Source organism: Lampetra fluviatilis, chromosome 66 (assembly GCF_964198595.1).
Source record: "Lampetra fluviatilis chromosome 66, kcLamFluv1.1, whole genome shotgun sequence".
Taxonomy (NCBI): domain Eukaryota; kingdom Metazoa; phylum Chordata; class Hyperoartia; order Petromyzontiformes; family Petromyzontidae; genus Lampetra; species Lampetra fluviatilis.
Window position 1 is genome coordinate 5570009 of NC_136340.1, and position 15882 is coordinate 5585890.

At 58.0% G+C, this 15882-nt stretch overlaps 1 protein-coding gene across 1 annotated transcript; it reads right to left on the minus strand.

The window, feature by feature from the left end:
- Positions 1 to 1208: 1208 nt before the first annotated feature.
- Positions 1209 to 7033, minus strand: LOC144952148 (uncharacterized). The gene is made up of 5 exons (XM_078882552.1): positions 6599 to 7033; positions 5228 to 5425; positions 1873 to 2490; positions 1608 to 1778; positions 1209 to 1358 (listed from the first exon to the last, which is right to left on the minus strand). The coding sequence occupies exons 1-5, from the start codon at positions 6938 to 6940 to the stop codon at positions 1209 to 1211; spliced, it is 1479 nt and encodes a 492-aa protein (XP_078738678.1). The 5' UTR covers positions 6941 to 7033.
- Between the last annotated feature and the right edge of the window lie 8849 nt (positions 7034 to 15882).

Below are 15882 nucleotides of genomic sequence, written 5' to 3' on the forward strand. Positions count from 1 at the left end.
TGACTGTGTGACTGTGTGTGTGACTGTGTGTGTGACTGTGTGTGTGACTGTGTCTGTGTGACTGTGTGTGTGTGACTGTGTGTCTGTAACTGTGTGTGACTGTGTGTGTGTGACTGTGTGTGTGTGACTGTGTGTGTGTGACTGTGCGTGTGACTGTGTCTGTCTGACTGTGTGTGTCTGTGACTGTGTCTGTCTGTGACTGTGTGTGTGTGACTGTGTCTGTGACTGTGTGTCTGTGACTGTGTGTGTGACTGTGTGTGTGTGACTGTGTCTGTGACTGTGTGTCTGTGACTGTGTGTGTGACTGTGTGTGTGACTGTGTGTGTGACTGTGTCTGTCTGTGACTGTGTGTCTGTGACTGTGTGTCTGTGTCTGTCTGTGACTGTGTGTCTGTGACTGTGTCTGTCTGTGAATGTGTGTGTGTCGTTTTACTCGCCGGGCGGTGAAGGCCACCACTGATTCTCTACGGAGCTCTTCGTCGGAAGCGAACAGCCCGTCGGAATATTAGAGCTGGAGCAAGCGGCTGATGATATCACCATCATCATCATCACGTGGACATTTACGGAAGTCAAATACTCTTTAAACGCGTGAGGGCACGGAGAAAAATCCACGCGACCACGGGGGGGGGGAGACGCGTACATTCCAAATACACAGCAGCAGCAGGCATCGTCAGGGTTCAGATCAAACCCACGACCTCCTGCGTACCGGGCAAGGTAGTTAACATCTCATAGCCACCGTGATGATGATGAGAAGAGACGCAAACTCCAAATATACAACAGCAGCAGGCGTCAGGGTTCAGATCAAGCCCCACGACCTCCTGATCACCAGGCGAGGTAGTCAACATCTCCTCATCATCGTCGTCATCATCGTCGTCATCGTCGTCATCGTCATCATCGTCATCATCGTCATCGTCGTCATCGTCGTCATCATCATCGTCAGGTGGTGATTGCTTCTGAGGAAGAGCTCAAGCGAGGCCTTCCGCCCGGTAAAATAAAAAGTTTCATTTTCAACTTCCACCGACAAAACCCCTTTGCTACGAACACCTCCATCGTGATCAAGACCCAGGGGCGGTCGGCTCGAGCCACACAACTCTTTAATCGCACGGAGGGGGAGGGGGGAGGGGGTAACCTGCCAGTCTCCACCACGTGGCAACAACTTCCTGGGGCCTCTCCCCGAGCTAAACGAGCCGCGATCGACATCACCGTCGATTCACGACGCGGCACGACATCCGAAGCCGCCCGCTCGACGAGACACGGGGTAGCCCCCTCGCTCCGTGCGAGCGCCGCCGGGCGGAGCAGTCCGCCCAACGAGCTCCCGCAGGCTCCCGGACTCCTCGTTCAGCCTCGGCCACAAAATCGCCTTCAAGTCAACTTGCCGTGCGGTCACGGGTCCCCCCCTCGGTTTGTAACCGAGGGGGGGGCGGCAGTGGTGGCATCGGTGACTCGTGCCGCGTGCGGACGAAGGTTTGGGCGCCGCCGCCACCGCCGCAGCAGCAACAGCCGGCGCGCTCAGCGCTGCTGCTGCCGCTGCTCCTGCTGCTGCTGCTGCTGCTGTTGCTGCTGCAGCCGCCGCCGCTGCCGCTCCGCGTGGTCGAGCGCGTCCCGGCACCGCCTCTTGAGCGCGGCGAGCGCGCCGGCGCCCAACCCGGCGGCCGCCCCCCCTCGCCTCGGCCGCGGCTCCGGCCAGCGCCGAGCCCAGCGCCCGGCGCGCCCCGACGCCCAAACAGAACGGCAGCAGCGCCGCGGCACCGGCGCCGGCACCGCCGCCCAGCCGCAGGAGCTCGCGGCGCAACCGCAGCCACGCGGCCACCACGCACAGCGCCCCGCCCAGCGCCACGCACGCGCACAGCCACGCGGCCACGCACGCCCCGCACCGGCACCGCCCCCCGTGGCCCCCGGCCCCCCCCCGCCGCCGCCAGCGCCAGCGCCGCCGCCGCCGCGGCCAGGGCGGCCGCCGCCAGCGCCGCCGCGGCCGCCCGGCCCCTGGCCAGCGCCGAGCCGGCGGCGTAAGGCCCCTCCTCCTCCACGAGGAGGCCGGGCCCGGCGCCCGGCTCCACGGGCGCGCGCGCCAGCAGGAGGTCGACGGCGGCGGCCCAGGCGCGGAAGCGCCGCGTCTCCGCCGGGGGCGCCCGGCCCGGCGCCAGTGCCAGCACCGCGGGGGGCCCGGCGGCGCACAGCTCCTCCAGGCGGCGGCGGCGCTCGCCGGAGCGGCGCAGGAACGAGAGGCGCGCCGAGGCGCCCGCGTCGCGGTCGGCGTGGGCCGCCGCGAACTCCCGGTGGGCCTCCAGGGCGCCGTCGCGGCGCGCCAGCAGCTCGCGCGCCGGCCCCGAGGCGCCGGCCATGGCGGCGTCGGCGGAGCTCCGCAGGGCGGCGTGGGCGGCCGTGGCGCGCAGGGAGACTTGGCGCAGCGAGGAGGAGAGGCGCTGCAGCCGGCGCTGCACCTCGCGCTCCTGCTGGGACAGGCGCTCCGACGCCTCCTTGCGGCGGCGCTCCTGGCGGGAGCGGCGGTGAGGGAGGGGGTGAGACGCAGAGGTTGCGGTGGCGGTGGTGGTGGTGGCGTGTGTGTGGTGTGTAATGTGTGGTGTGTGGTGTGGTGTGTGCGGTGCGCGTGTGTGTGCCGTGCGTGTGGTTTGTGGTGAACAAAACGACGTATACAATATCTTCTTAATAATCTTGTGCTGGAGGCCCCGGGGGGACAGGCGTCTATGACGTCTCCTGGCCAAACCCCATTTGGCGGAGCCAGGAGACTGAATCTTCACCCTCGGGGCTCCTCCAGAAACAACGAAAAGCCACTACGGATGGCCACGTGGAATGTTCGAACGCTCACTGTGGAGGAGAGGCTGCCACTCCTCTGTCGGGAGCTGGACCGGACCGCCTGGATCTCTGCGGTATTCAGGAGGTCCGGTGGACCGGCTCTGGCTCCTGCCACCGTGAGGGGTGGACAGTCCTCTACTCGGGGCAGGAGACTGCCAAACAACAGGGAGTGGCTCTTCTTCTGAACAAAAGAATGAAGGGGCCGTGGGAGCGTGGCGGTGAGGTGTGGGAAGCTGTAAGCCCCAGGCTACTTTGGGCTCGCTTTCCCATCAACCGGAGGCGAGGAGTGGTGGTCGTAGTTACTTATGCCCCTACCGAAGATGAACATCCGTGGAGGGATGCAGGCAGAGCCGATGAGTCAGATGCCTTCTATGACCTCCTGTCACAGGTGCTGGCTAAAGTGGCCCCTCGGGACAGAGTCATCTTGTTGGGTGACTTCAATGCCTGAGTTGGTCATGATGCTGGCACCTGGTCTGGAGTGATTGGAAGGCATGGGCCAGATCAGCTCAATAACAACGGTAGGAGGCTGCTAGATTTTTGTGCAGCCCATGGGCTTGTAATTACCAACACGCTGTTCCGGCATTGACACATCCACACAACATCATCATGGATGTTGTGTGCACATAGCCTGGTACAAGCGTCGTGGTGACGTCACCGCCACTTAGTGGCGAATGGCGGTTGTTGTTGTTGTGGTGTGGGTGGTGTGTGTGTGTGTGGTGTGTGTGTGGTGTGTACGGTGTGTGTGGTGTGTGTGGTGTGTACGGTGTGTGTGCGGTGTGTGTGGGGTGTGTAGTGTGTGTAGTGTGTGTGGTGTGTGTAGTGTGTGTGGTGTGGTGTGGTGCGTGTGTGCGGTGCGTGTGTGCGGTGCGTGTGTGTGGTGTGTGGTGGTGTGTGTGTGTGTGGTGTGTGTGTGGTGTGTGTGTGGTATGTGGTGTGTGTGTGTGTGCGGTGTGTGTGGTGCGTGTGGTGCGTGTGTGTGGTGTGTGTGGTGTGCGGTGCGTGTGGAGCGTGCGGTGTGTGCGGTGTGTGCGGTGTGTGCGGTGTGTGTGTGTACGGTGCGGTGTGTGTTGTGTGTGTGGTGTGTGTGTACACGTGGTGTGTGTGTGCGCGGTGTGTGTGTGTTATTAACATCTATTTCGACTGCGTAGTTCGTGAAGCCTTCAATAGCTGTACCGGGGGAATTTCCATTTGGTACAGATATAATGGGAGGCTGATCGATGCCCGGGTGCGATCAAGGGATGGCTCCCTATTGGTCAACCACGTTATGTATGCCGATGATTTGGTAATACCTGCTCATTCAGAAGAGGAGTTGGAGACGCTGCTGCTGAGACTGGAGCGTGCCACTAAGAGGTGGGGCCTTACCATCAGCCCCACCAAAACTAAGCACCTGCCTGGGTATTTTGTACCATCGGACACTCCACCCCCACAACTCCCAATTGGTGATGGGGCAGTTGTGGAGAGAGTGGAGAGTTTCCCATACCTGGGCAGTGCGCTTATGACCAGCTCCAGTTTATCAGCAGAGGTCTCACTCCGAATCAGTCGAGCGGCAATATCTTTTCATCGGTTGCGTAACGCTGTGTGGAAGCTACCTGGTCTGTCGCTCCTCACGAAGCTTCGGGTCTTCTCGGCCACGGTCATTCCCTCCCTTCTCTACGCTTGCGAAACGTGGACCCCCCTAGTGGAGCATCTTCGCCGGTTGGAAACATTTAGGCTGGCCTGCCTACGATCCATCCTGGGTTTAACCAGGCTGGATTGTGTGAGGAGCTCACAAGTCCTTGAAAGATCTGGGCAAAGTCCCATCAGTGAGCTCCTCCGGCAGGCAAGGCTGCGTTGGCTGGGTCATGTAGCCCGCATGCCCAGCCACCGCATGTCTAAACAGCTTTTGTTCGGCCGGATCGAGGGGGCTAAACGGGCGCGGCACGGGCTAGAGAAGAGATGGAGTGATGTGGTACAGGAGGACGTGGAGCTGAGTGGACTTGCCGATGACTGGTACCAGTGGTGTCAAGATCGGCCTCAGTGGAGGAGGCTCGTGAAGGACGCTACTGGGCAGTTGGAGGCAGTCGCCCTCCAACAACAACGGAGGGCGGATGAGTGACGCTCACAACAACGAGCGGAGCGCCGGGTGGCTAAAGCACAGCAAGTTGGTACAGTAGGGGGCACAGGTGGTGCATCAGTCAGTCATCTCGGTCATCTCGGTCAGTCGACCCGTGGCACCTGCTGGGTCTGCCCCGTGACCTCCTGCCAGCGGGCGTTCGACACTTCACGTGGCCTCAAGGTGCACTTGGCCTGGCACAAGCGTCGTGGTGACGTCACCGCCACTTAGTGGCGAATGGCGGTTGTTGTTGTTGTTGTGTGTGTGTACACGTGTGTGCGCGTGCGGTGCGTGCGGCGCGGCGCGGTGTGTGCGTAAGGCACCTGCAGGCTGACCCGCCGGCGCACGTCTGCCCACTTGTCTGCGCCGTCGAGGCGCCCCGCCAGCGCGTCCAGCTGGTCCCACTCGCGCTGGGCGGCACGCTCGGGGCTGTCGAAGGCGTGGCCGGCGTGCGGCCCGCCCGGAGCGATGCAGCGCACGCACACCAGGAGACGCTCGCACAAGCAGAACATGCTGGCGGGCTACGGGGGGAGGGGAGAGGAGGGGGAGAGGGAGGGGGATTTGGGGGAGGAACAGGGAGAGGGGAGGAGGAGGAGGGGAGGAGGGGAGGAGGGGAGGGGAGGAGGGGAACGAGGTGGAGAGAGGAGGGGGAGGAGAGGGGGATGTGGGGGATGAACAGGGAGAGGGGAGGAGGGGGAGGAGGAGGGGAGGGGGAGGAGGGGAACAGGGAGAGGGAGAAGGGGAGGGAGAATGCGGGGAGGAGAGGGAGGGGGTGGAGAGAGGAGGGGCAGGAGGAGAGGAGGGGAGGGGGAAGAGGGGAGAGGAACAGGGAGAGGGTTGAGGAGAACAGAACACACACACACACACGAGCACACACCCACACACCCACCCACACCCACAAACCCACCCACACACACACGAGCACACACCCACACACCCACCCACACACCCACCCACAAACCCACCCACACCCACAAACCCACCCACACCCACAAACCCACCCACACCCACAAACCCACCCACACCCACACCCACAAACCCACACACACCCACACCCACAAACCCACACACACCCACACCCACAAACCCACACACACCCACACACACACCCACACACACACCCACCCACACACCCGCACCCACACACACACACACATCCGCACCCACAAACACACCCACAAACCCACCCACACACCCACCCACACACCCACCCACACACACACCCACACACACACCCACACCCACACACACACCCACACACACACACACACACACCCACACACACACCCACACCCACACACACACACACACCCCCACACACACACACACACACACCCACACACACACCCACACACACACCCACACCCACACACACACCCACACACACACCCACACACACAAACCCACCCACACCCACAAACCCACCCACAAACCCACCCACAAAGACACCCACACACACACCCACACACACACCCACACACACACACCCACACACACACCCACACACACACCCACACACACACCCACACACACCCACACACACACCCACACACACACCCACACACACACCCACACACACACCCACACACACCCACACACACACCCACACACACACCCACACACACACCCACACACACACCCACACACACACCCACACACACACCCACACACACACACCCACACGCGCCCCCCACCTGCGACGGGTGCTCGTGACACGCGTGCTCGTGCGCGCCCACCCGCCGGCCCCTGCGGAAGGTCTCCATGACGGCGGCCAGCGCGTAGTTGGCCGGCACCAGACGGGCCTCCTCCGCCTCCACGGGCCGCTGGCACGCCGGGCAGCGGGGCGGAGTGGCGCCCCGCCGCTTGGCCCGCACCGCGCCGCCACCGCCGCCGCCGGCACCGCCGCCCATGCCGGCCTGCTCGAAGATGGCCTCCAGGCAAGGTCGGCAGAAGGTGTGGGCGCAGGGCAAGCTGCGCGGGTCCTCGAACAGCGAGTAGCACACGGGGCACAGCAGGTCCTCCTCTAGGTGCTCCATGGGGGGCGGTGGGGGCGGGGGGTGGGGTGGGTGAGTGGGTGGTGAGTGGGTGGGTGGGTGGGTGGTGTTGGTGGTGAGTGAGTGGGTGGGTGGTGAGTGGGTGGGTGGGGTTGGTGGTGAGTGGGTGGGTGGTGTTGGTGGTGAGTGGGTGGGTGGTGTTGGTGGTGAGTGGGTGGGTGGGGTTGGTGGTGAGTGGGTGGGTGGTGTTGGTGGTGAGTGGGTGGGTGGTGTTGGTGGTGAGTGGGTGGGTGGTGTTGGTGGTGAGTGGGTGGGTAGGCTTGGTGGTGAGTGGGTGGATGGTGTTGGTGGTGAGTGGGTGGTGTTGGTGGTGGCGAGTGGGTGGGTGGTGTTGGTGGTGAGTGGGTGGTGTTAGTGGTGGCGAGTGGGTGGGTGGTGTTGGTGAGTGGGTGGGTGGTGTTGGTGGTGGTGAGTGGGTGGTGTTGGTGGTGGCGAGTGGGTGGGTGGTGTTGGTGAGTGGGTGGGTGGTGTTGGTGGTGGTGAGTGGGTGGGTGGTGTTGGTGGTGGTGAGTGGGTGGGTAGGCTTGGTGGTGAGTGGGTGGGTGGTGTTGGTGAGTGGGTGGTGTTGGTGGTGGCGAGTGGGTGGGTGGTGTTGGTGAGTGGGTGGGTGGTGTTGGTGGTGGTGAGTGGGTGGGTGGTGTTGGTGGTGGTGAGTGGGTGGGTAGGCTTGGTGGTGAGTGGGTGGTGTTGGTGGTGGCGAGCGGGTGGGTGGGGTTGGTGGTGAGTGGGTGGGTGGGGTTGGTGGTGAGTGGGTGGGTGGTGTTGGTGGTGGTGAGTGGGTGGTGTTGGTGGTGGTGGTGGTGAGTGGGTGGGTGGTGTTGGTGGTGGTGAGTGGGTGGTGTTGGTGGTGGTGGTGGTGAGTGGGTGGGTGGTGTTGGTGGTGGTGAGTGGGTGGGTGGTGTTGGTGGTGGTGAGTGGGTGGTGTTGGTGAGTGAGTGGTGTTGGTGGTGAGTGGGTGGGTGGGTGGTGTTGGTGGTGAGTGGGCTTGGTGGTGAGTGGGTGGGTGGTGTTGGTGAGTGGGTGAGTGGGTGAGTAGGTGGTGTTGGTGGTGAGTGGGTGAGCGGGTAAGTGTGGATATGTTGGGGGTGTGTGTGTAAGTACGTGTGCACGTTGAACTTCCTTCGCTTGCCGTACGTAGCCAAACGTGCTAGAATCGGACGGTGCGGTGTAATGGTTAAGTGCACAAACTGGTGGGTGAGTGGATGAGTAGATTAGTCGGTGAGTGGGTGGGTGGGTGAACGAGCGACCAGTCGATGGCTGAGTTAGCGGTCGAGCCAGATGAGCGAACGGCTGGATCGGTCGCTGCACGACGGAGCACCAGTTCAGTCCCCTGGGTGACGAGATCGGGGGGGGAAATTAAGCACCATTTGCACGAAGGCGCGCGAGAATCAGACGACGCTGCACACGCACGTACTTGGACTTCTTTCGCACCGTACGTGGCCCACCGTGCTGAATCGGAGGTGCGCGAGGGAAGGACCACAAAGTAAACACAACAAGCAGTCGTAGAGAAATTAGTTCTGCAATCTTCTTGGTTATTTCGGTAAAGTCGTCACGTAGAAGGGAAATAATAAAATTATAAAAATAAAACATAACACAATTCTCACGACGTTTCGGCCACACAGCACGGTTGGCTACGTAGGGTGCAGAAGAAGTTCAACGTACTGTACACGCGCAACTTTCTGACCCCGTGCCCCCACTGGACATCTGTGGGGGGGGGGGGGGGAAAGAGCTTTAGAGCTCATAGGATTGCTCTTGCAGAGATAAATACTCTGGAAGTCTCGATGTAAAGCTTTCGTGACTGCAGGGATTCATCTTCTTGGTTCTTTCGGTAAAGTCACGTAGAAGAGAACTAATAAAATAATAAAAATAAAACATAATAACATACAATTCTCACGACAGGTGAAGAACAGGTCTGTCGGAAAGACAACGAACAGGGCTGTCAGACGCTGTCTTTCCGACAGACCTGTTCATTCGGACGCTGTCTTTCCGACAGACCTGTTCATTCAGACGCTGTCTTTCCGACAGACCTGTTCATTCAGACGCTGTCTTTCCGACAGACCTGTTCATTCGGACGCTGTCTTTCCGACAGACCTGTTCATTCAGACGCTGTCTTTCCGACAGACCTGTTCATTCGGACGCTGTCTTTCCGACAGACCTGTTCATTCAGACGCTGCCTTTCCGACAGACCTGTTCATTCAGACGCTGTCTTTCCGACACCTGTTCATTCGGACGCTGTTTTTCCGACAGACCTGTTCATTCGGACGCTGTCTTTCCGACAGACCTGTTCATTCAGACGCTGTCTTCCCAACAGACCTGTTCATTCAGACGCTGTCTTTCCGACAGACCTGTTCATTCAGACGCTGTCTTCCCGACAGACCTATTTTTCACCTGAGGACGGCTGCTTGCGTTGTGGCCGAAACGTCGTGAGAATTATTTTATTATGTTTTATTTTTATTATTTTACTATTTCCCTTCTACGTGACGACTTTACCGAAAGAACCAAGAAGATGCTTTGGAATTCGTCGCGTTTCAAAGTTCAAGCTCGCTAACCACTTGCGTTCCTCCTCCTCCAACATCACCACCCCCACCATCAACCTTTGACTTGCATTCAACGCAATCTCTTGCCTCCAAATGAGCACACACAACAACAACAACAACAAGCGCCATTCGCCACGAAGTGGCGGTGACGTCACCACGACGCTTGTGCCAGGCTAGGTGCACGTTGAGGCCACGTGAAGTGTCGAACGCCCGCTGGCAGGAGGTCACGGGGCAGACCCAGCAGGTGCCACGGGTCGACTGACCGAGATGACCGAGATGACTGGCTGATGCACCACCTGTGCCCCCTACTGTGCCAACTTGCTGTGCTTTAGCCACCCGGCGCTCCGCTCGTTGTTGTGAGCGTCGCTCCTTTGCCGTCCGTTGTTGTTGGAGGGCGACTGCCTCCAACTGCCCAGTAGCGTCCTTCACGAGCCTCCTCCACAGAGGCCGAGCACACACACGTACACACACACACACGTACACACACACACACACGTACAAACACAGACACGTACAAACACAGACACGTACAAACACAGACACACACGTACACACAGACACACACGTACACACACACGTACACACACACACACACGTACGTACACACACACACACGCACTCACAAACGTACACGCACTCACACGTACACACACACAGACACGTACACACACACAGACACGTACATACAGACACACACACGTACATACAGAGACACACACACGTACACACAGACACACAGACACACACGTACACACAGACACACACGTACACACACACGTACGTACACACACAGACACGTACCCACACACACACACGTACACACACTCACACACACTCACACTGCCATCGGCGATGCTCGCCTCTCGTCTTTGACCTCAGCAGCAGCAGTGCCAGTGGTCGGGAAATTCCACATTCCTACTGCGGAGTCTAGCCCAAAGGACAAACCGCCGTTGATCTTTCCACACCGCGTCAACCCACACGGTTCAACACCGTAGATTCTTGTACAGCAGAGGTCGCAAACGGATTTTGATTCCTTACCTGTACCCGTACCCGGCCGCACCAGGGTAGCAAACGGGTACCCGTACCCGGCCGGGTATGGTACAGGTATCGGGTACCTGATTGCGACCTCTGGGATGAAGCCATGTTGCAGGCGCGGGTGGGTTGATTCTAGGAACTTGAATTGTGAGAAGAGACAAGACGTTGGGAAATGAGTGACAAACGGCTACTCGATAATTGTTTTTTACCCTTCTATCTGGCAACAAAACTGACACCTTTTTTTTGACAAGGAGTCATGTTTGCATAGACCGCAATACCTGCAGCCATAATGCAAACAAAAAACACAACTCTGATAATGTATGCACTGTCCTTGAAGTTGATTGGTCCACACCTGAGACAGAAGGTGTCAGTTTTGTTGCCAGATAAAAGGGTAAAAAAACTATTATCATATTTTTTACTGGCAAATGAGGTTCCAATGGTGTAAATGCTTCACCCCGAGCTCTCATACTCTGGTGGTGCATTGTCTTTGAGTTGTGCGCCTTTTGGCGTCATCTGGTCCAACACCACGTGAGACTAGGCTCTAAGGAAAGCTGTCTCGGGTGTGGACCAATCAACTTCAAGGACAGTGCACATACATTATCAGAGTTGTGTTGTTTGTTTGCATTCCGACCGCAGGTATTGTGGTCTATGCAAACATGACTCCTTGTAAAAAAAGGCGTCAGTTTTGTTGCCAGATAGAAGGCTAAACAACAATTTATCAATTGTCTATTTGTTTGTGTTTCTCTCTTGTGATGGGACTTTGTAGGATAAACGTTGAGATGTGTAAGGGGCACGGGGTGATCAATAAGGTCTGAGTTGGTCTGTAATACGGTAGGGCGCTGATAGGGGGTTGACAGTCGTTACTAGGACAGCACTAATCTGTTGCTGTGTGTTGGAGAGTTAAACCCACTACGACATTTACAATTCGTTACTAGTACAGCACTAACCGGTTGCTGTGTGTTGGAGAGTTAAACCCACTACGACATTTACAATTCGTTACTAGTACAGCACTAACCAGTTGCTGTGTGTTGGAGAGTTAAACCCACTACGACATTTACAATTCGTTACTAGTACAGCACTAACCGGTTGCTGTGTGTTGGAGAGTTAAACCCACTACGACATTTACAATTCGTTACTAGTACAGCACTAACCGGTTGCTGTGTGTTGGAGAGTTAAACCCACTACGACATTTACAATTCGTTACTAGTACAGCACTATGATGGTGTTGATGATGGTGGTGGTGTTGATGATGGTGGTGGTGTTGATGATGGTGGTGGTGATGATGGTGGTGGTGATGATGGTGGTGGTGATGATGGTGGTGGTGATGATGGTCGTGGTGATGATGGTCGTGGTGTTGGTGGTGGCGGTGGTGATGATGGAGGTGATGATGGAGGTGGTGGTGATGATGATGGTGGTGTTGATGATGGTGGTGGTGATGATGGTGGTGGTGACGGTGGTGGCGGTGGTGATGATGATGTTGATGATGGTGGTGGTGATGATGTTGATGATGGTGGTGGTGATGATGTTGATGATGGTGGTGATGATGTTGACGATGGTGGTGAGATGATGATGGTGGTGATGATGATGATGATGGTGGTGATGATAGTGGTGATAGTGGTGGTGATGGAGGTGGTGATGGAGGTGGTGATGGAGGTGGTGATGGAGGTGGTGATGGAGGTGGTGTTGATGATAGTGGTGGTGGTGTGGTGTTAGTGGTGGCGGTGGTGATGATGGAGGTGGTGGTGGCGGTGGTGATGATGGCGGTGATGATGATGTTGATGATGGTGGTGGTGATGATGTCGATGATGGTGGTGGTGATGATGTCGATGATGGTGGTGGTGATGATGTCGATGATGGTGGTGGTGATGATGTCGATGATGGTGGTGGTGATGATGTCGATGATGGTGGTGGTGATGATGGTGGTGGTGATGGACGTGGTGGTGGAGGTGGTCATGGAGGTGGTGATGGACGTGACGGTGGCCATGAGCGTGAATCGAACTCTGTTCTCTTACCGCTCCCCCCACCAAAGACAAAGATCCCCCGTGTAGCCTCTAGCAGACTGTAGGGGCAAGTGCTGTTAGTGGCACACGAGGGGGTGGGTGGCTACCAGCACCACGCCCTCTCTCCCCCAGTGGCGATGTTTAACTACTACACACCGCCACACCAGGTACTCATTTGAGGCTGAGTCGACCTAGGGGAGGCCCAGGACCGGTTCGTATAATCGTCACCGGTGGTGTTGGTTGCCGTGAGCGGGAATCGCACCCGGGTCGCCGAGTTCGTAGCGCTAACCGCTGCACCACCGCTCCCCTCACCCTCTCAAAGAGAAAACTCCCCCGTGTAGCCTCTAACAGGCTGTAGGGGCAAGTGCTGTTAGCAAGTAGCACCTACACACAAAGCTCCCCCGTGTAGCCTGTACACACTGTAGGGGCAAGTGCTGTTAGTAGTAGCGAGTAGCAGCACCTATACACAGACAAAGATCCCCTGTGTAGCCTCAACACACTGTAGGGGCAAGTGCTGTTAGCTAGCACACACAGACAAAGATCCCCCGTGTAGCCTCTAACAGACTGTAGGGGCAAGTGCTGTTAGCTAGCACACACAGACAAAGATCCCCCGTGTAGCCTGTACACACTGTAGGGGCAAGTGCTGTTAGCTAGCACACACAGACAAAGATCCCCCGTGTAGCCTCTAGCAGACTGTAGGGGCAAGTGCTGTTAGTGGCACACACAAAGATCCCCCGTGTAGCCTGTACACACTGTAGGGGCAAGTGCTGTTAGCTAGCACACACAGACAAAGATCCCCCGTGTAGCCTCTAACACACTGTAGGGGCAAGTGCTGTTAGCTAGCACACACAGACAAATATCCCCCGTGTAGCCTGTACACACTGTAGGGGCAAGTGCTGTTAGCTAGCACACACAGACAAAGATCCCCCGTGTAGCCTCTAACAGACTGTAGGGGCAAGTGCTGTTAGCTAGCACACACAAAGATCCCCCGTGTAGCCTGTACACACTGTAGGGGCAAGTGCTGTTAGCTAGCACACACAGACAAAGATCCCCCGTGTAGCCTGTACACACTGTAGGGGCAAGTGCTGTTAGCTAGCACACACAGACAAAGATCCCCCGTGTAGCCTGTACACACTGTAGGGGCAAGTGCTGTTAGCTAGCACACAGACAAAGATCCCCCGTGTAGTCTGTACACACTGTAGGGGCAAGTGCTGTTAGCTAGCACACACAGACAAAGGTCCCCCGTGTAGCCTGTACACACTGTAGGGGCAAGTGCTGTTAGCTAGCACACACAGACAAAGGTCCCCCGTGTAGCCTGTACACACTGTAGGGGCAAGTGCTGTTAGCTAGCACACACAGGCAAGGCCTTAAAAACGAGTTGACGCCACAGGAGCAACCAACAAAACACAAGCCACAGATGACGATCTCCTTCCAACAACGCGGCCGAGCTCACCGCGATGGTTGTCTTGACGGTCGCTCGATAAATCGCCGCGCGTCAAAGTTTAAACAAAAACACAAAATCTTGAACTGCGGTTTTAAATTAACGGTCGGGTGGGCAAAAGTCGCCTCAGCATCCGGGCGAGGAGACTTAATATGCAAATGAGCTCCTCGCGCCTGTTACATATTCATGAGGGGCGGTGACGTCGCGTGACGTGGGCGTGGTTAGTGACGTCACCGTTGACCTCTACCCGCCCCTCCCCTCCACCCCCCCCACTCATAAACCGCCCCTCCACCCCCCCCCACTCACAAACCGCCCCGCCCCTCCGCCCCCCCACTCATAAACCGCCCCTCCCCTCCACCCCCCACTCATAAACCGCCCCGCCCCTCCGCCCCCCACTCATAAACCGCCCCGCCCCTCCGCCCCCCACTCATAAACCGCCCCGCCCCTCCGCCCCCCACTCATAAACCGCCCCGCCCCTCCGCCCCCCACTCATAAACCGCCCCGCCCCTCCACCCCACTCACAAACCGCCCCGCCCCTCCGCCCCCCCACTCATAAACCGCCCCTCCCCTCCACCCCCCACTCATAAACCGCCCCTCCCCTCCACCCCCCACTCACAAACCGCCCCGCCCCTCCGCCCCCCACTCATAAACCGCCCCGCCCCTCGCCCCCCACTCATAAACCGCCCCGCCCCTCCGCCCCCCACTCATAAACCGCCCCGCCCCTCCGCCCCCCACTCATAAACCGCCCCGCCCCTCCGCCCCCCACTCATAAACCGCCCCGCCCCTCGCCCCCCACTCATAAACCGCCCCGCCCCTCCGCCCCCCACTCATAAACCGCCCCGCCCCTCCGCCCCCCACTCATAAACCGCCCCGCCCCTCCGCCCCCCACTCATAAACCGCCCCGCCCCTGACCGGCGTACAGACCAGTCAGTGTAACCACGTTGTCGGTCTGTGACCAATAAAAGGACGAGCTCCGACTCAGGGTCGGGGTTGCTGCGATCTGGAGTGGAACTCAGCGTCATTGTCGCCGCGATCTTCGCCCTGTGGGTCGGGCAGCATGTTGGCTGTACCGACCCGGTGCGTGGTTATGCCCTAAACCAGGGCTGGGGGAACCTTTATTCTGCCAAGGGCCATTTGGATATTTGTAACATCATTCGCGGGCCATACAAAATTATCAACTTAAAAATTGTCCCGTTGTTATATTTGGTCAAACATTTAATTAACTCGCCCCTAATGTGATGGCTGGAACTGCTTCTCTTTGGCGAGGCGTGTGATTGCTTTATTTTGTATTATTTCCCTTTTACGTGACTTTAGCGAAATAACCAACAATATGAATCCCTGCAGTCACGAAAGCTTTAAATCGAAATTTGAGGCGTGTGATGTTAGCTGGTGTTGATGATGATGTTAGCTGGTATTGATGATGATGTTAGCTGGTGTTGATGATGATGTTAGCTGGTGTTGATGATGATGTTAGCTGCTGTTGATGATGATGTTAGCTGCTGTTGATGATGATGTTAGCTGGTGTTGTTGATGTTGCTGCTGCTACTCGCAACTGCTTTTCCAGGTTTGCTCCGAGATTTATTGAATTTCGAGTCCCGCCTGCGGTTGCCTTGGCAGGGCCAGATCCAAATGTTTTCGTGGGACTTATACGGCCCGTGGGCCTAGACGTTCCCCCACCCCTGCCCTAAAGGCAGTGAAGCAGAGCTCGCAAACGGGTTTTGATTCCTTACCCGTACCCGGCCGCACCAGGGTCGCAAACGGGTACCCGTACCCGGCCGTACCCGTACCCTACCCGTACCCGGCCGGGTACGGGTAGGGTACGGGTATCGGGTACCCGATTGCGACCTCTGGGATGAAGCCACGTTGCAGGCGCGGGTGGGTTGATTCTAGGAACTTGAATTGTGAGAAGAG